Source organism: Trachypithecus francoisi, unplaced genomic scaffold, assembly GCF_009764315.1.
Source record: "Trachypithecus francoisi isolate TF-2019V2 unplaced genomic scaffold, Tfra_2.0 Contig01579, whole genome shotgun sequence".
NCBI lineage: Eukaryota > Metazoa > Chordata > Mammalia > Primates > Cercopithecidae > Trachypithecus > Trachypithecus francoisi.
In genome coordinates this window covers 10,807,176-10,827,960 of record NW_022681442.1, presented here as the reverse complement: position 1 = coordinate 10,827,960, position 20,785 = coordinate 10,807,176, and the positions used below count along the sequence as shown (strand labels likewise).

The 20,785-nt window shown below is 44.7% G+C and overlaps 1 protein-coding gene across 5 annotated transcripts in view; it reads left to right on the top strand.

Moving 5' to 3' along the window:
• The window catches only part of PLPP4 (phospholipid phosphatase 4), a 136,828-nt gene extending 117,411 nt beyond the window's left edge, over positions 1-19,417 (top strand). For 3 of the 5 annotated variants that reach the window (XM_033181042.1, XM_033181051.1, XM_033181070.1), the window contains exons 6-7: positions 7,020-7,190; positions 18,853-19,409. In XM_033181042.1, coding sequence (XP_033036933.1) covers positions 7,020-7,190; positions 18,853-19,052 — 371 coding nt within the window. In that variant the 3' untranslated portion in view covers positions 19,053-19,409. Of the gene's footprint in view, positions 1-7,019; positions 7,191-18,852 lie in introns of all 5 variants that reach the window. The other 2 variants (XM_033181078.1, XM_033181061.1) reach the window with 1 other exon arrangement.
• The last annotated feature ends 1,368 nt before the right edge of the window (positions 19,418-20,785 follow it).

Here is a 20,785-nt window from a genome sequence, read left to right as displayed (position 1 = left end):
TTCAAACAAGACTGTACAACCCTTTCCATCATGAGATGAAAATCTCACATGGCTCAGGTAGCTCAGGTATCACCCTGCCTAGAAACAGGGGATAAAGGACATGACCTTTCATGTCTTTCTGTCCCCAAGGACCTTGGCCTCTTGCCAGAATACTTAATAGGGTCCAGGTATATTTGTAAAATGAGTACATGGTCTCTACCATTTATATATTCATTTGGGCATGACATGTCCGGTGCCTCCTATTGTCAGGCAGTGTGTTCGGTCCTAGAGCTTCAACAGTGACCCTGATGTGCATGTCCCTACCGGGGGTATGAAAACAAATAGACAGCATTGCTGTAACTGTAATAACGCTAAGAACATCTGTGGTTTTTGCTGTATGTAAAGAGAACTCATAGTTTCTAAAGAGCTGCATCGAACCCATGTAAATGATTTGTACTTTCTGAGCCTCCATTTCTCATTGGTACAATGGCCTAATGACTATGTCATTGTGTTGTTCTGGGGATGAAATGAGGCAACGTAATGAGAAGCTTCCAGCACAGTGCCTGGGCCATGGGAGGCACTCAACCTCTGATCACCTGGCTATCCTTCTGATGGAATGCTCCTCTGCCTGCTCTGCTTGGCATAGTTTTCTCCTGCTGATAAGGTTGGGCAGGCATTGACCAGGCAGGCTTGTTTCCCACATCCTTTGTTTCAAACGGTCTTGTGAAGATGAACTTACATCCTCTGCAAAATACCCTTCCATACTAAGGTTTATTAAGCTACCCAACATTGCCCTTCTCCCTCTTAGAGAAGATGATACCAACTCTCTGAACATCCCAAAATGGACAGTTTGTATAGATTGACTCATCAGAGCACAATTGTGTCTTCAGTGCCAGAAATTATCAGCTTGTGTGGAGAAATGTATTATAATTAGCAAAAGTAAAAAATACAACATAAAAAGCAGGATCTGTCTTCCTGATTCTTATCTCATTTGTCTTTTTAAAGAGTTTTCTTTTTTTGGTGCCAGTTCTGTGTTTCTTGCAATCAGGAGGGTCCAAAGATTTTCCACTTGGTTTGAGAGTTAACTGGGCATGAAGGGAAAACTACGACATTGCACCTAAGTTAGCGCAATGACTAGACCTTTCTTTGCAAAGGGAGAGTTTTGAACTCATCTGGGTTGCTAGAGAGAAGAATCAGTGATTCCTCTTCAGTGTCACCAGGCAGGCAGATAGCCCTGTTCATGGGATGGACCTGGTGTTACCGCCTATGTCAGCTCCTTTTATTGTAATGCTTTGCCTATCTACCCTCATTCACAATAGCCGGTGAGCATCACAAGTGTCAGAAACAGGGTGAAAAGCCATTATCTTTCATCTTCTTCCTAGTTTAGACTATCTTTCCTACTCACAGACAGATCAACACGTAAATATTAACAACCAAGAAAACCTGCTACAAATAAAGAAAACCTGCTACAAGGCTTTGAGTGGGGCATATGCCCTTCCCACAGGTCGCTATGCTTACTTCCTTCCCATCAGTAGTAAAGGTGTGTGTGTGTGGTGGGGGCGACGGGGAGGTCTGTGTGTCTCCAACTCTGGAGAGCAAATGAACAAGTTTGCCTAGGACAAGTAGACTCTGAATATCCTCTCATCCCACTGGCTTGGGAGTTTTCTACTCATTTCTGTTGTTGGTAATGTTAGCAGAATGTGAGTACATTTGTCATCTCTTATAATCCCCATGTTTAAAAATGTTTAATGCCCTAAGTCTTTGAATGCTCATGTCTCAGTTTTAGTTCTTAATCAAACAGAAAGCTAGGATTGTGCATAAAGGGAAGATGGGGGTGGGGTGGGGGGCAGATACTCACTTGGAATGCAGGTCATTTAACTTGTTCCACGCTAGAATAAAAGGTTATACAGCACCCTCTCCCTCCTCACAGTGTATCAAATGCTTGTTTTCTTTGAGAAGAGAGTAGGATGTCCTATGACTAGAGTCAGAAAACATGTCTTTGACAGCCTTCCTGGGTTTTTTTTTTTGTTTTTCTTCCTCCCAGTTGAACTTCAATCTGAGCCTTGATGCTTTAGAGTCCTAGGATTTCAGAGTTCAGTAGGAGATGGCCCATGGGAGAGATCGCGTCTTGGTCCCCAACCCCTTAGCTGCCAGGAAGAGATGGCAGAAAAATTATGAAACCATACTAAGTCAGTATAGGTCGGTAGAGTCTCATTCTTCCTCAAGTAGTTACTGGAAAAACAGGAGTGCAGGGAACCAAGGCTTCCCATAGCTCAGACATGCCCTTAGACCAGAGGGAATGGTCTCAGAAGTCCTTTGTCAAAGGATATTATGTTAGTTCAATAACTATATAAATATCAGTAAGAAAGTGACAAGGATAAGGTTTAGCCTCATCATGTAACTTAGGAAAGTAAGGGCACACAGTGATGTTTAAAAAAATATTCAAAGACCCAGTAGCATGTGTCTGGCTGCTGCTGGGTGCTCACAGGATCTAGGCTCTTACATATAGCCTATAAAGATGGCTTGGAATAATTCCTCCTCTTTTTCAAAGAGGCAGAGTCTCCAACATTTTGGAGAGGTCGCAGTGGTGGTCCTGACTCCCACAGTATGGGAGAAAATACATTTTACCTGCCCTCCAAAGAATGAGTTAGAGCCTGTGGTGCCAATGCTGGCCAAATTTGAGTTCCTGAGACAGAGAGATCAGGAGGAGCCCGAGAATCTCACCTCAAACCATTTGCCTGAGGTCTTGACAGCGGAGGGTTTGCACAGCCCTTTCCCTTCTCCATGCCCAGGATGTGCCCGGAGGGGCTGCAGGCAGTATTGGTTGCTTGAGCTGATGACTCATAAGTCTTAAAGTCTCCAAGTCATTTTTTATGGGGACACAGAAATTGCTGCTCAACAGCTGCCCTATGTTCATTGATTTCTTTGTTTGTTGTTTCCCTAAGAGATGCCAGTTTAGCAACACCCAAGGCTGCCTCTCCTCTGATTCAGATCTTGGGGACTTTCATCCATAACCACACAAAGCCCTGGGGCAGTTTTTTGTGCTTCCCGCATTTAGTGTAATTTGGTGGATAAACTTGCTAAGCCACCTGACTTGAGTAAAGTCCATTATTCCTCCTGAAAGAGCTCAGGATGGGGTCAATACCAATGGGAGCCAACTCTCCAGCTCCTCTCCCACTCACATACCTCAAGGAAGATCAGATTAATAGAAGGAACAGAGCAAAGTGGATGAGGATAGAATTTAAGAGGTTGTTGTGCTTGCTAGGATGATGGCCAAATAGGGCCACTTTGGAACATCACGTAAACCCCTTAATAACCTTCCTCCACAGTATCTAGAGCAGGGTTGGGCAATGTGGTTTCTTCCCACATATTTTTACTTTAAGCAGAATACTTAATATATATTGGCACGGCTCTGATGTTTGAATGCTAATCATTATGCAGACATGTTTCAATGCACACTCCGCTCACATTTGCATTTACTTTCTTTTGCTGCATTTTTATACCTAGGATAAACTTGGTTTAATATTCCATTAAATTTTTTTAAGCCACTGTAACTTTGTTTAATTTGGTTGCTGAAAAAGTTCTATTTGCTATAATCTTGTGTTTGTAACCAAGATCGCTTTTAAGAAGGCACATTCTTATCAGAGATAATTTGGAAAAGCTGCAGGTTGTTCACTGTTTGGTACTATAGTAATGATTATCTTGAACTTACATTTTACATCCTACTTGTTTCACTTAGCATGCATCCTAAGTGTTGTCTATATTGTTACATAATCACATGGTTTTCTTTTATTTATTTATTTTTGTTATACTTTAAGTTCTAGGGTACATGTGCACAACGTGCAAGTTTGTTACATATGTATACATGTGCCATGTTGGTGTGCTGCACTCATTAACTCGTCATTTACAGTAGGTATATCTCCTAATGCTATCCCTCCTCCCTCCCTCCACCCCACGATAGGCCTCAGTGTGTAATGTTCCCCTTCCTGTGTCCAAATGTTCTCACTGTTCAATTCCCACCTATGAGTGAGAACACGTGGTGTTTGGTTTTCTGTCCTTGCGATAGTTTGCTGAGAATGATGGTTTCCAGCTTCATCCATGTCCCTACAAAGGACATGAACTCATCCTTTTTTTTATGGCTGCATAGTATTCCAGGGTGTATATGTGCCACATTTTCTTAATCCAGTCTGTCATTGATGGACATTTGGGTTGGTTCCAAGTCTTTGCTATTGTGAATAGTGCCACAATAAACATACATGTGCATGTGTCTTTAGAGCAGCATGATTTATAATCCTTTGGGTGTATACCCAGTAGTGGGATGGCTGGGTCACATGGTACATCTAGTTCTAGATCCTTGAGAAATTGCCATACTATTTTCCATAATGGTTGAACTAGTTTACAATCCCACCAACAGTGTAAAAGTGTTCCTATTTCTCCACATCCTCTCCAGCACCTGTTGTTTCCTGACTTTTTAATGATCACCATTCTAACTGATGTGAGATGGTATCTCATTGTGGTTTTGATTTGCATTTCTCTGCTGACCAGTGATGATGAGCATTTTTTCATGTGTCTGTTGGCTACATAAATGTCTTCTTTTGAGAAGTGTCTGTTCATATCCTTCACCCACTTTTTGATAGGATTGTTTGTTTTTTTTCTTGTAAATTTGTTTGAGTTATTTGTAGGTTCTGGATATTAGCCCTTTGTCAGATGAGTAGATTGCGAACATTTTCTCCTATTCTGTAGGTTGCCTGTTCACTCTGATGGTAGTTTCTTTTGCTGTGCAGAAGCTCTTTAGTTTAATTAGATCCCATTTGTCAAATTTGGCTTTTGTTGCCATTGCTTTTGGTGTTTTAGACATGAAGTCCTTGCCCATGCCTATGTCCTGAATAGTATTGCCTAGGTTTTCTTCTAGGGTTTTCATGGTTTTAGGTCTAACATTTAAGTCTCTAATCCATCTTGAATTAATTTTTGTATAAGGTATAAGGAAGGGATCCAATTTCAGCTTTCTACATATGGCTAGCCAGTTTTCCCAGCACCATTTATTAAATAGGGAATCCTTTCCCCATTTCTTGTTTTTGTCAGGTTTGTCAAAGATCAGATGTTGTAGATGTGAATCACGTGGTTTTCATGGTTGCATCATAGTCCATTACATGGAAATGTCACAGCTTGCTTATCTGTTCTTCTGTACTGATCACTTTCAGTTTTTCAATATTTATCAATAACTTTGAGCAGAAAACTTTCTAGATTTCCCTTGTGTTTTATATTATTTTCTTAAGATGGACGTTCCAAGGTCTCTTACAAAGATAATGAATGTATTTTAGGCCAAGGCTTCTCCAAGTGCAGTGTGTGCACAGATTGCTGGTGGATGTTGTGAAATGCAAATTCTAACTCAGTAGATGTGGGCTGGACCTGAAGATCTGCATTTGTCACAAATGCCTGCATGATGCCCAGGCTGTGGCTCAGGGCTTTGGGCAGTCTCTTAAAGTTGCTGGTGTATTGGCATTGAGAATATTTATAATACATGTTTTGCCAAGTCGTTGTGTGGGCTGGTTACCTAGGAGCTCTGCCCCCTCAGAAGTACTTTCTAATCAAGAAGAAAGTTTGGATTAGACTGGTGTCCAAAGGGATGGGGAGCTGTAGCACCTGCCTTCAGTGAAAGCCTCTAAGCTTAGTTGTGGCCGCCATTAGAATCATCTGGGGAGTACACACACACACACACACTCTCTCTCTCTCCCTCTCTCTCTCTCTCTCTCTCTTTCCCCCCCTCCCCCTCCCTCCCTCCCTCCTTCTCTCTCTCTCTTTCTCTTTCTGTCTCTCGGCTCCCTCCAGACCACTACAAACAGAACGGCTGGCAATGGAACCTGGCTATCAGTATTTTTTAAAGCTTCCCAGGTATTAGAGGTGACTCTGTATAGCTCAACAGCTCAACTATGTTCATTGATTTGTTTGCTTCTTTGTTTCCCTAAGAGATGCCAGTTTGGCAACACCCAAGGCTGCCTTTCCTCTGATTCAGATCTTGGAGACTTTCATCCATAACCATACAAACCCCCAGGGCAGGTTTTTGTTTTTTTTTTTTTTTTTTTTGTGCTTCTCGCATTTAGTGTAATTAGGTGGATAAACTTGTTAAGCTACCTGATTTGAATAAGGTCCATTATTCCTCCTGAAAGGACTCAGGATGGGGGTCAATACCAATGGGAGCCAACTCTCCAGCCTCCTGGAGAGTTGAGGACCTCCTAGTTGAGGACCATTGTTCTAAGCCCTTCCCACCTTAAATCTTACTGAGCTCCCAACTATGTTTTATACCTGCTTGGATATAAAGCTTGGAGCTTATATATGCTACACTCAGACCTCCACACTTTCAACAATGGATTTAGCACAGCCATGAGTTTTCTTTGCAATTCTGAAAAAACAATAACCATTATTTCAGACAGAAAACAAGATATTTGTCATCACTGACTTCTCCATGAAACTCACTCTTTTGTAGTATTTGCTGGTCCCATCTTACTGAATGCCACCATTGTACACTCAGTCTCCCAAGCCAAAAACCTGGGGCTGATCCTAGCCCCTTTATTTTCCCACACCCTTCAGATCTAAGCAGTTCTCACAGTCCTTTGCTCTGTATGTACTTGTTTCTTATAGAATGTATCACATTATATTAAAATTATCTCTTAGTATGTTATGTCCTTCAACTAGACCATGAGCCTCTTGACTCCAGAGATAGTATCTGATGCATCTTTTTATTCCCCACATCTGGTACAGTGCCTGTCTAGCACAGAGTGGAGACTTCTGAAATAACTGTTGAATGAATGGATGAAATAAAATAGGTTTTGATCACATGTAACCCTGGAAGATTATTCTTATGGTTTAAAGTTTCATAGCAGCCTGGTTCTAGCAGGAGCACAGATTGCCTAGATAGTGCCTGGTGCCAATATGACCTTGGCCTTGAGGGTGTGCAAGGTGGCAGACGGAATGCCCAGCATGCCCTGACTCCCTGCCACTCACCACCTGCTAGAGTAACACCTGCTGTTTCTGTTTGGCAGTTGCCTTTTCAGGCCTTGGCTTCACGACGTTCTACTTGGCGGGAAAGCTGCACTGCTTCACCGAGAGTGGGCGGGGAAAGAGCTGGCGGCTCTGTGCTGCCATCCTGCCCTTGTACTGCGCCATGATGATTGCCCTGTCCCGCATGTGTGACTACAAGCATCACTGGCAAGGTGAGTCCCTGCCCGGGGCCTGACTGGACCTCACCGTGGTTGCCCCTCTCCTCCAGGGATGGATGTAGAAATGCACCAGTTGTGGGGAGCTAAGTGCCCATTGTCCGAAACCAGAGGAGGCTGAAATGACAGAGTGGATATAATTTTGAAGCAAATATGCTGGTTCAAATGAGGTCTGGCCTTCCTGGGGAAAGAATTGGAGGTCTTCTTCCTCCTTCATGCTCCAGGAGACTGCTTGAGTCCTGCCAGAATGTCAAGCCCTTTGGTTTGGAGTCACCCTTGGCCTGAGACCCAAATGTGATTTTCCTGCTGGATCACTTGCCTCAGTCCTCAGACTTAGTGCCAAGCGGTTTTTGGCTTCCTTTGCTTATCAAATCCAGCCTACAAGGACGTATTTGTCACCATGGATGCTCTTCTGAAAGGTATATCCAACCAGGGATTCATTCCAGTAATGCTCCAAGCCACAGCTGCAAGCCTGGGGTGAGGTTTGCCTATATATATACATATGTCAGTCCTGGAATATTTGTTAAAAATCCAAATAACACAAAACAAGGGAGGGGCTTGTTCCTGAAATATAACTAAACCATGCTATGTCCTTCTGCAGAGAAACTGCAGCTCACAGTCTGTCTGAAAGAAAACCACCACGTGCCAGAGCACACAGAGAGCCGAGACGGAGGTGATGTCCACAGGAGGTGTGGCATCGGGGAAGGGCAGGGTTTCCCAAGGGGAATCCTTGGATCACCTTGATCAGGCTGCTCTGATCTAGAAATTGGACTCTCTAGAGGTGCATCTGCAGCAGTGGTCTAGAATCGTCATGGTTGTTAAGCAAGCCTATCATTGCTGATGAAGTCTAAGAAGCGCTGGGAAAGAGCTCCACCATATGTGTCCATTTTAACCAAACAAAGCAAAGAAAGCATGCCTGAATCCAGCTTCTTTGGGTGAACGGGCTTCCATGATAGGTCTGTGACCCAAACCTCCTCTCCCTTTCTTGTTTTCTGACTATTGCTGGGCATTGTTCGTCTCCCCCCATCTCTGTCTTTGCAGCCAGCTGCCTTGCAGGACTTTTCCTTTTCTTTTTTCCTACCTTTTCCAGGTATTTTTTGTAGTGGTAATGAGGCAATGGATGGGGACAGGGTTGAGGGGAACTCCTAGCTGAGAGCCCCTCCTTCCTCATCTTCTCTGGAGACCTTGTGCTCCTTTCAGCACTGCCCAGCTTCTCCTGTTCCTTTCTAGTCTCATCCCTACCCCCATATCCTCCTGGAGCTCATGCTCTGGGTGTCCTGTGACCCCAGCCTAGCTTTGAGCTGAAGGGTGAAAGGTATAGGGAAAGAGATGCTGACATGGTTTAGACAGCACAGCAAGTATCAACTGCTACTAAGGTCTGAGGCCCTCCTGATGGGAGAGGTCAGAAGAGGGTCACAGGTCTCAGCCTGCCCTTGTTCTGTTTTTATCAATGACTTGGAGGAAATGCCGGATGATAAGAAGCCACATCATGAGACGGAAGGATGGAGAGAGTCACTGGGCCAACACAAACAAAGGCACAGCCCCCCCTTGGAACTGGGAATATTTTCCCACAGAATTGTCTTCCACATATGTGGTTAGGGCATTTCCCCATGAAGAATATTATGGACCCAATGGCCTTTTATGGACTGCTTCTCATTGACCCCTTGTGAGCCAGTTTCTTCTTTGAGCGCAGGAACAATTAATCCCTAAATATTTCACAGAGCTTTTCGTAGATTGAAAGAAATAATGGGTCCAAATGTTCTTTGTAAATGGAAATTTACTACACACATGCAAAGTGGTATCATTGTTGCTTAGTACATTTTCTCTAAGAAAGGATGCGTTGTGTTTCCCAAACAACTGACTTGTTGGCAGACATTTTTTTTGGAACATGATTTATTTGTAAGCTACAAATGCCAGGTTTTCACTTTTATTCAACCACTTTGGATTCGGAGAATGATTTGGGGGTTTCAGAATTGAATCAGTTTTTCCTTTATCTTGGAGTCAGTAAGAGCCTTTGCACAGTACTGACAACCTAAGATGTGAGGCTGGCCTGTCTTCAGCACTCTCTGACCCTACCCTGTTTTGTTCCTCATTTCCTAGCTGTGGTAATGTAACGTGGCCAGAGTAAAGGAATGTGGAATCGCAGCTCTTGTCTTTAGAGAATGGTGAATTTATGCTGCAGCTGGTGTACCCAAGGCCTGTTGGCAACTGGGGCTTTGAAACCATACTATCCAACAGGCACAGAAAGGAACTATGAGCAGTCAAGTGAGAATATTCATCCTCTGTGGGCTGTTGGGAAAGCCAAGCAAGAGAATTTATGTTCAGTGATGGTTAGAACCATATTTGGGAATCAAACCAAAACTGCGTCATGGTAGACTTCTGCAGCCCAAACTGAACATGCATCTGTTGGTACAGGTTATTGATATAGCCCAAGGACCAGTTCAGCTCTGTCATTATCTGTTCAACTTATACCCTTGGAGTCAGCCAGGAGAGGAACATAGCTTCGTTTGGATACTCTAAAGGGCTCTGAGTCAGGCTTATTTTACCTGAGTTCCCCCCTTCATGAGGCTATCTGCCACTGTCCACACCAGTTGTTATCAACTGGGTGATGGAGAGGCTGACTGTACCTCTCAGGGGACATTTAGCAATGTCTGTAGACATCTTTTTAGTTGTCACAACTTTGAGAGGTAGGTGCTACTGCCATCCAGTGGGTGGAGGGTTAGAGACTAGGGATGCTGCTAAATGTCCTACAATCGCAAGACCCCCTGCCCACCAACAAGGAGTTATCCAAACCCAAATGTCAATACTGCCCAGTTTGAGAACCCCTGTTCTACATTGTACCCCAGTTCCACATTTCTTTTCCCTGTTACAGGTTAAGAAGCAGGAATGTTCTGGGAGTGGAAAGTTTTGTTCATTCAACACTCAATTATTAAGGGAGAAATCAAGAAGCCCTCAACGGTTTCCCGTTGGGAGGAGGGATGCAGAGTGAGGTCTTCAACTGCAGTGTAGGTGGATGTTTGAGGCAGGATGCCTGATTAAGATAAATAGCTTGTTTTCCTTTGGTGAACTGAGCTGCCCAGTGACTGTGGGCGGGGGCCATCTATCATGGTGAGAATTCACATGGAGGCCCATTAATAGCAGCAAAACTCAAGTCCGCCTCATTATAGACTTTAGTTAACAGCATTCATGTTGTGAGATTTTATGACTCCATTTCAATTTTGATTTAAGCAACTGTGCCTAATGTAGAAATACATCCAGTTACTCGATGACACATCATATCCAATAAATAGCCCATAATCTCCAATGACTCTCTCTCTCTCCACTATCATGGTTATTTTCTGTTATTGACACCCCCTGGTCTTTTCTGCCTCCCCAGCCCACTCCAAATATACAAATCTATTGTTTTATTAAGTGAGGAAAATACAGGGGCACAGGCCACAGCATAGGGAAGGACACATGAAACATTTAACAGAACTTCCCCCGACACAAAACCAGCTGGATCAATACTAAATCTCTATGTGGCTGATGTGCCCTGTGTCCTTGTGACATTCTGGCTTGCAGGTCAACTGGAAGCTGGAGAGTTTCAGAGATGATGCTGACTACAAAGCCCAGTACCCTCTCAAACAGGCTCCCCTTCGTGATTGACAGTGTATTTAACGGTGCTCAGACTTGTGGAATCCCCCTGCTAGAGAAAATAAATGCAGAGAAAGAGCAGAGCATGTCATTAAACTGACTTCTGCTTCTATTCACGCTCTTGTGTGATTAGATTCCTTGTAAATGGAGGGTTACAGCTACTAGTGGCAGGAATGTGGTGTTTGCTCTATCACTGGACTTAATAATGAGCTCCCCTGACCCCTCAAGTCCCTGCACCTGAAACCAGGCTCTCCCCATGTGACTTTAGGTTTGAAGATAACATTTTAAACACTTGTTTCTCTAATTATAGGTCATTTTAAGCAGCCCTGGGTCCCTGAGTGGTGTTTCATTATAAGAAAGAACACCCCCCCTCTGGATGTAATCTAGGGAAACCGGTCTCAAAGAATGAAACAGTCATTTGTTCCCACCCAGGCTAAGGTTGGAAAGTGTCTCGGTCAGATACGGACACAGTTGTCTAAGTGGGTTGAAGTTTTCAAGATGGCCATTATTGCCTTCGCCTGCTTTTCCAGATTGGGCTGTGAAGGGTCTGTGATTTGAAATAAACTAAATGTAGTTACCAAACTTCAGGAGATTACTGACCCTGCAAATGCAGGTGTTTTGGTGGTTGGGTATTGTGCTGGACTGTTTCATGTGCACAAAATACTTCTGGCTTCAAGAAGCCCAGGCAGAAGCTATTCCCTTTGGAGAAACCCTTGCTTCAAAGCCTGATGACATTCTATAACTCACAGGACTCTCTCGAGTTCTCCTTCCTTTTGTTACTGATAAACTCAGTAGCCCCAAAGGATGGGATCCTTCCCTGTTCAGTGTGACGGAGCCATTACATGAAATCAAAAGTGAGCATCGAGTAGAGTAAGTTTTATTCCATGGCCAAAGAATGGAGAAGTGGGGGCTGGGCGCAGTGGCTCACGCCTGGAATCCCAGCACTTTGGGAGGCCGAGGCCGGCAGATCACGAGGTCAGGTGATTGAGACCATCCTGGCTAATACGGTGAAACCCCATCTCTACTAAAAAAAATACAAAAAAAGTAGCCAGGCATGCTGGCGGGCACCTGTAGTCCCAGCTACTCGGGAGGCTGAGGCAGGAGAATGGCATGAACCTGGGAGACGGAGCTTGCAGTGAGCTGAGATTGCGCCACCGCACTCCAGCCTGGGCGACCGAGTGAGACTCCGTCAAAAAAGGGAAGGAAGGAAGGAAGGAAGAAAGAAAGGAAGGAAGGGAGGGAGGGAGGGAGGGAAGGAGGGCGGGAGGAGTGGGAACACAGCTCTCAGATGAACTTCTCAGCTAGTGAGGGGTGAAGGGATTAAAATATAGGGTTTCTCTAACGAAGAGGTCAGGTAGTAGAATCTAGGGGAGGAATAATCGACTCTTTTTCTGGAAATGGATGGTGAACTCCTGGGAACCAGAGTGCTGCCTTCTTTTTATGGCTTCTTCCAATTGTTGTCATGGCAATTGTCAACTGTCATGGTGCTAGTGAGAGTGCCATTTAGCATGGAAATTAGATTATAATGAAGCCTGAGGTCTTCTTGAATTTGTTCTGTCAGCTATCTTGGTTTTACCAGTTTCAGGTAGTCCAGTTACAAAGGGAACTTTTTACCACAGGGGCCCCATTTCTTAAAGATAAACAGAGTTAGGGAGGGTGGAAATCCAGCTATGTCATGTAAGCCTTACACTGAGTAACACCTTCCCCTTCCCTCCCCTCTGTCTCTGTCTCTATCTCTCTGTCTACCTCTGCCTCTTACACACACACATACGCACACACGCACACACATACGCGCACACACACACACACACACACACACACACGGCTGAGGGACACATACTGTTAACCAGGCCTCCCTTGTGCTGTCAGAAGCAATCTGTAGATTTTCTAAATGAAGTGACTTGAAAAAGATCCCTTGGAACAATATGATTGTTCCTGCCAAAAGCCTGCCAGCCTGGGTAGAACAAAAACACTGAGATTCTCCCTCTAATATCCTCAGCCCGAGTGAATTGATCTCACCTAATTTTCCCTCCACGGTCGGCTGCTCTGTGTGGCAGGGCCCACAGTCACATTTACCATTGGCTACCAAACCCCACCTCTGTCTGGGAACCTCTGAGTCTTGACTGCCCATCTCAATCCACCTGCCTCTGTATTGATGCCCAGGAGAGCATGAGAAGCCTCAGCCCCTGGCTCACCCCTCCCTCCCATCAAAGTCAACTGCATAGCCTGCTTTCAGCCTCGAGAGACGCATTCTCAGTCAGGACTTCTGCCCTCTTCCTGCCTCCTGGTGTTTCCCCGTGACGTAATTCCCAGGGAAGGTGGACGTTGATTGCTCCCAAGTCTCACTGGCATCCTTCCTTTGTTTTACTCAAGGGAACCTGTCTCTTCTCAGCTTTCTTTGGTGTTCTGTGTGCCAGGCCCTGGCAACCACTGATCTACTTTTTATCTCTGTGGGTTTGCCTATTCTGCACATAGCATATAAATAGAACCATACAATGCGTGGCCCTTTGTGGCTGGTGTTGTTGATTCTTTAGTGCCTCTTGTAGATGTTGTTCAGCTCATGTCCCCATTTACTGAATAAAAGTCTGCTGAGTTCTGGGAAATAAATAGGAATGAAACATCCCAGAGTCCTAGATAATGACATGTAGTCAGGGAGATAGATTCAGAAACAAGAAACCCCACTGGTGGTAGGTGTGAGGCCACAGAGTGCATAGATGGCAGCCCAGAGAGACAGCAGGGCCCCTGGTCCATGCTGAGGGCTCCACAGAGCCACAAAGAGACATGGAAAACATTCTGCTCCAGCCCACACCAGATGACTGGTCAATCTGTGTCCTATACTCTTACAAAGACACTACCCCTCTCTTAAAAGATGGGTCTACCTTCAGTTTCTCAGATTTACCAAATCTCCTTTGTCATCAGCACCTTCACACATACCCTTCTCTCTGCCTGGAAAACCACCAGTGCCCTCCTTTCCTCTACTCCTCAACTTCTCCTGGTTAACTCTTGCTCATCCTTCAGATCTTAGCCTGAGGGTCATGTCCTCAGCAAAACCTCTGCTCCAGAATAGCCCAGGTCTGTGTGCTGGGTGAGCTCACAGACCCTCACACGTTTCCTTCATGGTGCTTATCATAGTTGCAAATTGCTGATAAGGCTGTCATTGTTTAGTGTCTGTCTTGCCCCTTTGCTGGAAACTCTGGGACAGCAGGGACATGTCCCATTGGTTCAGCCTGTGCCCTAGGCTTGGCCATCATGCCTGACCCCTGATACATATGCAATGCATGTGTATGAATGAATGGCATCAGTGCTACGTAAGGAGACAGAAGTATTTTGTATTCCAAAAACACTGAGATCCATTTATTTCCCTTTTGAGACGTCCAGTTGATTTGGGGCGAAGTTAATCCCAAGTGTTTTTCCCCCAATAAGTGCTTTCTTGTCCCCCACTTGCCTGTCTATCAAGAGGATACGAATACGATTTTATCAAAATAGCAATAGCCCACTTGAAGCAATTGATAACAAGCTCCTTCATAAAGTAAGTTATTGTTTGGATCTTGTTCACCACCTTTGTAATAAACACAGCCCCAAAATGACTTTGCTGAGAAGCAACTTGGATAGACCTTTCATTGCCCTTGTTACTTCTGATAACTCCCATAGTACCTGTGATATCACTTTTCACTCATTCCATTAAATGGGAAACAGAATTGGCAGGAATTGTCATTTCCGTGCATGCTGCTATGTCAGTAAGTCTGGGAAACATTCTTGGGATGGTTTGATGTCTTTTGGTCAATGATCCACCTAATGAAATGCTGTGCTACAGAAAATAGAATGTTGAATGGTGTTATTTGTAGGTTTTACTCTTTGGTCTGTTTAGTCAATGGCTCAACTGCAGATGTTGTGGCTCATTTTAGATGCTAATAAAAATACCTCATGGGACTGTTTCCTGGGGTTAGAGGAAAAACAAAACAATAGTGCAACTCTAAGACCTTGAACTAGACCTTGGTCATAAGCTAGTGAAGAGATTCTTCATTTAAGCAACTTCATTTAATCATGTTAATTACACCCTCTGGCCCTGCTCCAGAATTTGTGGTAAATAATATGGCTTTACCATTTCTTGGGCGACAAATGTGTTTTTAAGTTCCTTAGAAGTTTATTTACAATGTTATGAAAATGTAGCCATGCCAGAGAGGTGAGATCTGTAAGCTGCTGAGTTGCTGTGTGAGGAGAAGGATGGGGCAGGATGAGAAAGCCTCTAGCAGCTCTGGAGTGGAATGTGAGAGGAATGGGAAAAGGATAACAAGGATGGATACTATGTTTATGTCCTATTTTGGCATGCTCCATGAAATAATCATTAGAAGTAATGTATTATTAAATTATTATCACAACTTACTGAGGCAGATACTGAGATCCACATTTGAGAGATAAGGAAACTCAGAGAGGCAAAGCAACTTGCCCTGGTAGGGGCTGCAATGTCAGCCTTAGGATTTCTCAGCATGGAAGATTCTTGGATCGGAGGTGAGGATAAGTGGTGGTTACCTTACCGCAGCCCCAGGAGCCTCCAAATGGCCAAACAGTTCTTCTCTTGGGAATGGATCTGCTGCCTTCTTTCCTTGTTCATTCTTGGTAATGCCTCTTGTTTTCCCTGCTGTCCTCCAATCCCCCCTACTCTGATGGCTGCTCACCAAGTCTGAGCAGACACGAATATGTATTCATTGCCTTTTTGCCAGATAGCTACTGCGCAGTCACACTGTGTTCATCAGTTGTGGACGTTTGAACTAGTACGGGGAGAAAGCAGTGACAATTATTTGGTCTCTCCCTTTGACCAGTTAGAATGACTTTTGTTTCTGATATTTTATCTCAGCCAATGAGAGGATATGACCTACTTTTTTTCTTTTCTTTTCTTTCATTCTTTTCTTTTTTTTTTTTTTCTTTTTTTTAAAAGAAATGGAGTCTTGCTCTGTTACCTGGGCTGGAGCACAGTGGTGCGATCTTGGCTCACTGCAACCTCTGCCTCCTGGGTTCAAACAATTCTCCTGCCTCAGTCTCCAGAGTAGCTGAGATTAAGGTGCATGCCACCATGCCCAGCTAATTTTTTTTTTTTTTGTATTTTTAGTAGAGACAGGGTTTCACTGTGTTGCCCAGGCTGGTCTGAAACTCCTGAGCTTAGGCAATTTGCCCTCCTTGGTCTCACAAAGTGCTAAGGGATATGACCTATTTTCTTAATGCACCTTGGTAGAGTCTCCAAATAATCTCAATGTATGACCTCAGTAGGCTGACTCAGGATCAAATTCCTGGAACATTTATATAACAAGGCCTCTTAGGCACTTTGGACTTGTGGTTCCATGCTAATATGTTACTGATGAGGTCATCAAGAGGACCAGAATGGGAAAGGGGCACACCCAAAAACACACAGGACAGCAACCCAATCTAACCCTGAGTCACTATGTATCCATTTCCCTCAACAAACATAATTATGCTGTGAGCGAGGTGTTGGCCAAGGTGTTGAAGGAATCAACAGCCAACCCTTACAGAGTTGAGTCCAGCATTAAATATTAAACAATCGCACAATTTGTCATTGTTCGCCACTCTAATTGCACAGGGAGTGGGGAGGCGCTATTAACATGTGTAACTGGGAGACTTGGTCTAGTCTGGAGGTCAGATGAGGCTATGTTGCACAACGGTATTGAGCTCTGAAGTATGAATGGAAAAATGATATTGAGCTCTGAAATATGAATAGAAATGGATTAGGGGAAGGCATGAGGAGAAGGGATTCCTGGGAATCCAGGATCAGAACAGCACATGTGGAGCCCCAAGAGGAGAAGCAGCACATGTATTTGAGGAACTAAAGGGAAGACCATGGCTTCGGTAGGATGAGTGAAGGGGAAATAGCTGGGATGGTTGGCAGGGCCAGGGATGTAGCCTTAAATGACACAGGGGCTTAGCTGTTCTCTTACAGCAGTGGGAAGGAGTCAGGCAAGCAGGAGAATGGCTGCGCCTATTTGCTCTTGAGAGAACATCACCGCTGTGTCCCAAGTCCAGTTCCAGAGCAGTGTCCTGGGCCCCGGGTCTGCATACACTGAAAGCTTATGCTGTCATCACCGACATGTCTAAAATAAAAAAAGCTTTTCTTTTATTTATACTTCTTTTCCTGCTTTGCTATTGCGGATTAATAAAATTACATGCATGAAATTACTGAATTTGTTTTAAAGAAGATAAAGCTGTTCATTATAGAACTTTTCATGTTTTTCTATTAGCTTCATAGAAACTCTGAAAGTAGAAGCAGTTCTATGAAAGATACTGAAATATGAAAATATTGTCCCTGTCCTCAGAAATTATCCTGTTAGATCTAGATAGAACCAGGATACCAATAACAGGATCACAAAAAATGACTGATAGGTGCAATGCACGTTTCTAAGCATTGAGCAGCTTGTTTTCTTGAAAGACATATTTCTTTGACAACCACTCAAAATGTCACCTACAGGAGACAGAGGCACGTTAGTTTGTGACTTAAACTGAAGTCTCTCGACAGTGTGTTGCTTACTGGGAAGCGCTGGGAAACTTACCACCCTGAACACTGATCCTTCAGGAAAACCATTGGCCCCTACCTGAATGCAGGTGGACACACCCTTCAGCCCATGGGCCTGTTGCATCCTGAAGGCTGGGACCTCAGAGTCATGTGATTATCGAGCCTGGAATGAACCCGCCAGGGTGTGTGCACAGCACCACGGACCAGTGCAACTACAGGATCAGGACTCCAGGGTTCAAGCCCAATTCTTTTGGGGAAAATGGGGCTGATCCTGCCTGCCTACGGGAAGTCTGTATGGTTCAGCAAGAAAATAATTGTGAAAGTGGAGAACCCCCCAACGGAGAATGGCAATTCAGCCTGACAGCAACCTTGAAAGAGTTCCCATTTTTTTTTTTTTTTTTTGGTTAGGGGAGGTTTTCCACTAGACTAGAATCTTTTCAGCAAAAATAACCCATAGACAGTTAAAGTGAACACACACACAGATACTAAACGAGCGTTGTTGGTATGAGCTGCTTTTATGAGGTCTCTATTGAGAACTACCTGAATGTTCTCTTTGGCAAGGGGCTTCCCTGGGGCAGAGGGCTGGTATTCCCTGCAGATGCACCCCTCTGCCACACCTGCTCCCCTCTCACCTCCCAGCTGGTAAGATCTGTAGCTGTTAGAGAATTGAGCCCTTCCTGCCAGAGGTCTGCTGAGTTTGCCAACACAGGCATGTCTTAAAATGTTTTATTCACTTTGTCTGTGACACAGAAGGTTCATTTCATCCCTGGGAAACCACTTACCACGAGGCAGAGACCCTTTCACCTGCTGGATTTTCTGCAGCACACCAGCAATATTACACTGGTGGGAACTTAAAAAAAAAAAAAAAAAAAGCACAGCTCCCGAGATATTTAGATCCTACAGGGATGGCTTGAATTTTTCTTCCAGAATTTAGAATTGATTTAAAAAATCAGGAATACAAATTTGAGTTTATGCAATGCTCAGGTGTGAGTTAAAGAAATACAGTGAAGGGCTTGGTGTGGAGGTTCACGCCTGTATTCCAATGCTTTGGGAGGCTGAGATGTGCAGATCACTTGAGGTCAGGAGTTCAAGACCAGCCTGGCCAACATGGTGAAACCCTGTCTCTACTAAAAATGCATAAATTAGCTGAGAGTGGCGGCATGTGCCTGAAATCCCAGCTACTTGGGAGGCTAAGGCGGGAGAATCACTTGAACTGGGGAGGCGGATGCTGCAGTGAGGCGAGATTGCACCACTGTACTCCAGCCTGGGCGACAGAGCAAAAAACAGGGAAGAAAGAATCAAGTACTCGTTTTTTAATGTTTAAGTGCCAGAAATGATGGCAGTTTGCAGAGGCCACCACCGTGGTTTCTCTTTCTTTTAGTCTTTCAGGGGGTCCTGTAAGCAAACCAGGTCCTAGAGCAGGAAGAAGTACTTTCTGGAAAATATAACTGGCCACATTTGAACGAATAGTAACCCATTTTTCCCACTCTGCTGTTTCTTGCCTAGATTCCTTTGTGGGCGGAGTCATCGGCCTCATTTTTGCATACATTTGCTACAGACAGCACTATCCTCCTCTGGCCAACACAGCTTGCCATAAACCCTACGTTAGTCTGCGAGTCCCAGCCTCGCTGAAGAAAGAGGAGAGACCCACAGCTGACAGCGCACCCAGCTTGCCTCTGGAGGGGATCACCGAAGGCCCCGTATGACCAGTGTCCTGGGAGGATGGACGCTAAGCCCTGGGCACATCTGCCACCCTGACATCATAACACAATAGAAATGGTTTTCTGTAGTGTTTATCATCAGTTGTTTCTCAAAGTCATTGTACTTCTGCTTCTGTTTCACTGACGGTGTTCCTGCTACTTTAAATGTCTACTTCCAACATCCTTGAATTTGCAAACGAAGGACACCAGGAACAATCTCTGAGAGACCTGTGGAAGAGGCTGCGAAGGTGGGGTTTGGGGAGCTTGGCCGATTCCTCTATCCAAAGTGTTTGCTGTAACAGCCACCTTCCTATGTTTTCATGGTTGTAAAACATAATAAAACCTCCCACCTGGAAGAGTTGGTGTTGGCCGCCCAGTGCAACAAGTCATTTGGAGATGCAGCGGGTTTCTCAGCAGAGACCCAAAGCCAGCTTTGTCTGTAGGTCATTCCAGGTGCTGAGCTTGGAAGCAAAGGCTCAGAACCTTTCTGAGCCATCAGCTTCTCATAGCCCATGTCTCTAAAATAGATTTGAAACTTGGAGTGACAGCTTGAGCATTTCCAGGGCTTTTGAATCATTGAATTTGGAAGCAAATAAAATTAATAACTTCATGCACAGACCTCCACCAAACACAATGAGCATGAAGATGCATGAGTGCATGTGTGGGGGATGAGGTCACTGCAGTTGCCTAAGGGTTCATGGGCACAGTATCCTTCCCATCTTCCAGTCTGTTTGTGGAGCCACTTCTGTAGCTCTGCCTCATACAGTGAATTTTTGGGGCATGGGGACTTTACTTAGCTCTTCTGAAAGAAGTGGTGTGACTGATCTCACAGATCAGAAACCGCATGGCTGGGGCTCATCTCAAGGGAGTGGCTGAGTGGCCATTGGAGGTAAGAAGCAGCTTCCGGCTGAGAGTTTTTCCCCTTTAAGGTCTGAGTTTTGCAGAGCTCTGCTCTAAGGATTCTCCAAGTGGTGGTATGTTCCTGTTCCCATGTAGCAGGCAATGTTTCAGCATGACAGGACTCTGGTAGAGGGTACAAGAACAGAATCAGGAATGTGCCATGTCTCTCGCTCAACTCTTTGCATTGTTGAATACAGCCAGTCAGACAGTCAATATGAACCTTTTTCAGTCTGAGTATATAGCACGCTGCTTCTTGGCCAGCTTGTTTTTTCAAGGCAGTGAACTCCCCTTCATCCAGTTCCGATCGGATGTACCATGTGATTCTTCAGATTCCTGGGCCTGGGTGCTACGAGGTGATGCATCTGTGCTATCCAGAGTGTTACTTTTTTTTTTTTTTTTTTGAGATGGGGTCTCGCTCTGTCGCCCAGCCTGGAGTGCAGTGGCATGATCTCGGCTCACTGCAACCTCTGCCTCTGGGTTCAAGCTATTCTCATGCCTCAGCCTCCCAAATAGCTAAGACTACAGGCACCCACCTCCACGCCTGGCTAATTTTTGTATTTTTAGTAGACACAGGGTTTCACCATGTTGGCCAGGCTGGTCTCGAACTCCTGGCCTCAAGTGATCTCGCCTCAGCTTCTCAAAGTGCTGGGATTATAAGCGTGAGCCACTGCACCTGGCCAAGAGTGTCACTTTTGGGCAGTTAGCATAATGGACTGCATTTTGAAAGACTTGAGTGGCTGCCTAAATGGTCAGCTGATCAGTGCTGGGCTGCATGTGCAAGTTAGAAACATCAGAATATCTTTGATCAGCCATTTCTGTTAAGCTCCATGGGCTTAACC